At 64.4% G+C, this 3,588-nt stretch overlaps 2 protein-coding genes across 2 annotated transcripts in view; both read left to right on the top strand.

Moving 5' to 3' along the window:
- The window catches only part of CAMKV (CaM kinase-like vesicle-associated), a 4,212-nt gene extending 2,498 nt beyond the window's left edge, over positions 1-1,714 (top strand). The window contains exon 11 of the mRNA XM_014538963.1: positions 1-1,714. This exon is cut by the window's left edge and continues 26 nt beyond it. Coding sequence (XP_014394449.1) covers positions 1-443 — 443 coding nt within the window. The 3' untranslated portion in view covers positions 444-1,714.
- A 1,388-nt stretch (positions 1,715-3,102) lies between these two features.
- The window catches only part of TRAIP (TRAF interacting protein), a 17,424-nt gene continuing 16,938 nt past the window's right edge, over positions 3,103-3,588 (top strand). Inside the window, exon 1 of the mRNA XM_005865378.2 lies at positions 3,103-3,483. Coding sequence (XP_005865440.1) covers positions 3,386-3,483 — 98 coding nt within the window. The 5' untranslated portion in view covers positions 3,103-3,385. The remainder of the gene's footprint in view (positions 3,484-3,588) is intronic.

Raw genomic sequence — 3,588 nt, 5'->3', positions numbered from 1 at the left:
CAGACACTGCCCCGCCTGGGGCTGCAGGTGGGGCTGCCCCGGCCCTTGGGGGCAGTGCCACCTCAGCCACAGCAGGTGACGCTGCAAAGAGTGATAGTGCAGTCCCTGCAGACCGCAGTGCCACCCCAGCCACCGATGGGAGCATCACCCCAGCCACCGACGGGAGCATCACCCCAGCCACCGACGGGAGCGTCACCCCAGCCACCGACGGGAGCGTCACCCCAGCCACTGACAGGAGCGCCACACCAGCCACGGATGGGAGAGCCACGCCAGCCACGGAAGAGAGCACTGTGCCCACCAGCCAAAGCAGTGCCACCCCCGAGCCAGCTTCGGCCCAGCCGGACAGCACAGCCTCAGGGGGCGCAGCAGGCCAGGCTCCGGCCTCTAGCGAAGGGGAAGAGGCTGCTGGCTCTGCCGAGTCCCGCAGGGAGGAGACCAGCTGAGTGGGCAGGCTAGTGGGGGGCAGGGACGGGCAGGAGGGTGGGAGAGTGGATGAGGTCTTTTCACTGTACATAGAGTCACTGGCATGATGCCCTCGCACCCCTCCCCAGCCCCTGCCTCTCACTGTGGGGCATGTCTGGGGGCCACGGGGGAGCAGTCTCGTCTCCCGTGTGTATGTGTGAGTGGGGGGCAAGCCAGAGGCAGGACCGGCCCCAGCCCCTGCATGGATTCCTGTGGCTTTTGTCTTTCGCTAGCTTCACCAGTTCTGTTCCTGTGGGATGCTGCTCTAGGGATCCTCAGGAGGCCCCTGCGCCTCTTCCCTTCTGCCTCAAACCCCCCCAGGCAGGCCCTGCAGTCCCATTCCCTCCCAGGCCCTAAACTTGGGTGGCCTTGCCCTGAGAGCTGGTCCTCCAGCGAGGCCCTGTCAGCGGTCTTAGGCTTCTACACGCTGAGGTATGTGCCTGTGGTACTGGGCGACTCTAGGAGTGGACACAGGCCGGTCCAGGGAATGCAGAAATCTGGAGCAGTATGCTTTAGGACAAGACTGGGCGTGTGGCTGGGGGCACTGCTCGGTAGCTGTGGGGTCCTCAGAAGTGAAAAGGAGTGAGGAGGGTAGAAGCTTCCATCTTTGTCCCTGGGAAGCCCCTCCCGAGACCCTCCCTGCCCCCTGGGTCCTGCAGTGGGTTGCCGTGTGCCGAGTCCAGGAGCCTGAGTGGGGAAGGAGCAGCTAGGAGGTGGCGATGAGAACCGGGAGGACAGAGCGCAGGCCCAGCACTAGTGCACCAGCCTAGCTGGGTCCTTGCCACGAGCCAGACGGGAAGGGCTGATATCCCTGGCTCCCCCCAGACGGCCACCCTCTGGATCAGTTGACGGTCCTCTCCATCCCGGGGGCCTGCTGCATGGCAGTGCCCCACTTCAACCCCGAAAAAGAGAGGCGTCCCCGTGATGTCTGACCTGCTCCCCCTCCTATGGGGGCCGAGAGAGGCCCAGGTGCCTCTGAGCCGTGCCGAGCTCCTTTGCTGAGATGAGGAGGTGGGACGAGGCTCCCCAGTTTCCTGATGGAGGCTCCTGGTAGGTGCACTTGTCAGACCCCACCACGGCCTGGGCAGGCAGCCGCACTGGTCCCGGCCCGCTCGGCACTCTGGTGGCGGCCCTGCCCTTCTCCCTGCATGCCTGTGGGTCTGCTCTGGTGTATGAAGATCAGTGGGCGAACTGTGCCTGCTGAACCTGGCAAATAAATGTCACCCTGCCAACGCCTCTGGCCACCCTCTCACCTCTGCTTCCTCTGTCTTACTGGGGAGGGGCCCCGGCAGGCGGGGAGGGGAGAGGCTGGAAGCAGGCGCACAGGTAGCAGCCTGTGCTGGGGGCCACGGGGCTTGCTTGGCCGAGAGTGCATCACCCTCACCGGTGTGTCCCTTGATGGTGGTGACGGGTTCCTTTGGACTGTAACCCACGTGGATGGTGGGTCCTGGGTTGAACTTGTGCCAAGGAATACCCTCTGGGCTGCTGTCACGACACGTCCTATGTGACAAGGAGTCTCTGGTTTGCCCTAGTTGGTGTGGCTCAGTGGATGGAGCATCAGCCTTCGGACCGAAGGGTCCGGGGTTTGATTCGGGTCAAGGGCATGTACCTTGGTTGCAGGCTCCTCCCCAGCCTGGGCCCTGGTCAGGGCGCATGCAGGAGGCAACCAATCAACGTGTTTCTCCCACATGGATGTTTCTGTTTTTCCCTCTCTCTTCCACTCTCTCTAAAAATCAATGGGAAAAATATCCTCAGGTGAGGATTAAAACAACAACAACAACAAAAAATACCCCCACAAAGGAGTCCTTGTTTTAACTTGGGCATAGAACTGGAACCCACCAAAAGCCGACCACCATGGACAGAGACCCTGCCTGTAGCCAAGGTGGGCTTCCCTGGGCTGGGCAGAGGTCCCAGGGTGGGCAGCGCACAAGGGTTCTAGCTGCCCTTCGTGCAGGTCCTTCTTCCTGGGAGCAACGCCCGAGCTTCCCATTGGGCCCAGAGGGTTCCGAGTCTCCTTCAGGCGGACGAGCCAGCTGTGCATCCTGCGGCTCCGCATGGGGCAGGGTTCAACTCCTGGGAAGACCTGTTCCATCCCCTGCCGCCCAGGGGGGCTCACCAGGGAGGCCGCTGACCCGCAGGGAAGACCCAAAGGTAACTGATGTGATGTGGGAGGAAGAAAATGGGGTGTGTGAGTCACTGGTCCATGGAGCATCCGGGCCTCCAAAATTCCAACGCGACTACCGACAGGTCAGGGGCATAACCGATCCTCCGGGCGCGAGGAGCAGCCGTCAGGGTGCTGGCCCTGCGCCCGCAAACCTGGGGGCCGTCCGTCATGCGGGGTGAGGACCCGTGTCCATCTTTCTAGGACGACTCTACGGCCGAGGGCCGGGAGGGCGGGGCGTCCTTCTGGGAACTGTGGGCTTCCAGCGCGCGGGCCATCACTGCCCGGAGCGCGGCGGGCCCGCTCTCCACCCGGACCGTCGTCCCATCCCCCGGGGCCGCGGTCCTGACTCCCCCGAGGTTCAGGGGAGGCTGCCATGACAGTCCAGGGCCGAGGAGCACGCGCCCGGCGCACCGCGCAGAAGCTCTGATTTGCCGGAAAGCTGCTCCCGGTCCCGCGCTGCGCTCTGCGGTACAATTACCTTACCGGGAGCCGCCGCTGCCGCGCTCCCGCGGGCAGGTTCCGGCCCGCGCTCCGCCCCGGGATTCTATTCGTCCGCAGGGTCGCTAAACCCCGCCCCGCCATGGTTTGTCCAATCCGGACTCAGCCTTTAGGCTCGGCCTCCACGTTTCGCGTAGATACTTCCGGTCCTACCCCGGAAGTCGCGCCGTGGAGCCAAATTTGAAGGGAGCTGAGACGCGGGGGCGCGGCCGAGGCCCGCCGCGGTTTCCTTGGCGACCCGAACCCTGGAGTCCGGTGACCATGCCCATCCGCGCGCTTTGCACCATCTGCTCCGACTTCTTCGACCACTCGCGCGACGTGGCCGCCATCCACTGCGGCCACACTTTCCACCTGCAGTGGTGAGTGACGGCTGTGGGGCTGGAAGCTTTCTGCCGTCCTCCTCCCGACAGGAGAGTGGGTGTTGGGGCCCCGCCGCCCGGACGGGCGCTGAGGGGGCACTCACG

This window comes from Myotis brandtii, unplaced genomic scaffold (genome assembly GCF_000412655.1).
Source record: "Myotis brandtii unplaced genomic scaffold, ASM41265v1 scaffold207, whole genome shotgun sequence".
Taxonomy (NCBI): Eukaryota; Metazoa; Chordata; class Mammalia; order Chiroptera; family Vespertilionidae; genus Myotis; species Myotis brandtii.
This window is presented reverse-complemented; position numbering and strand designations above follow the sequence as displayed.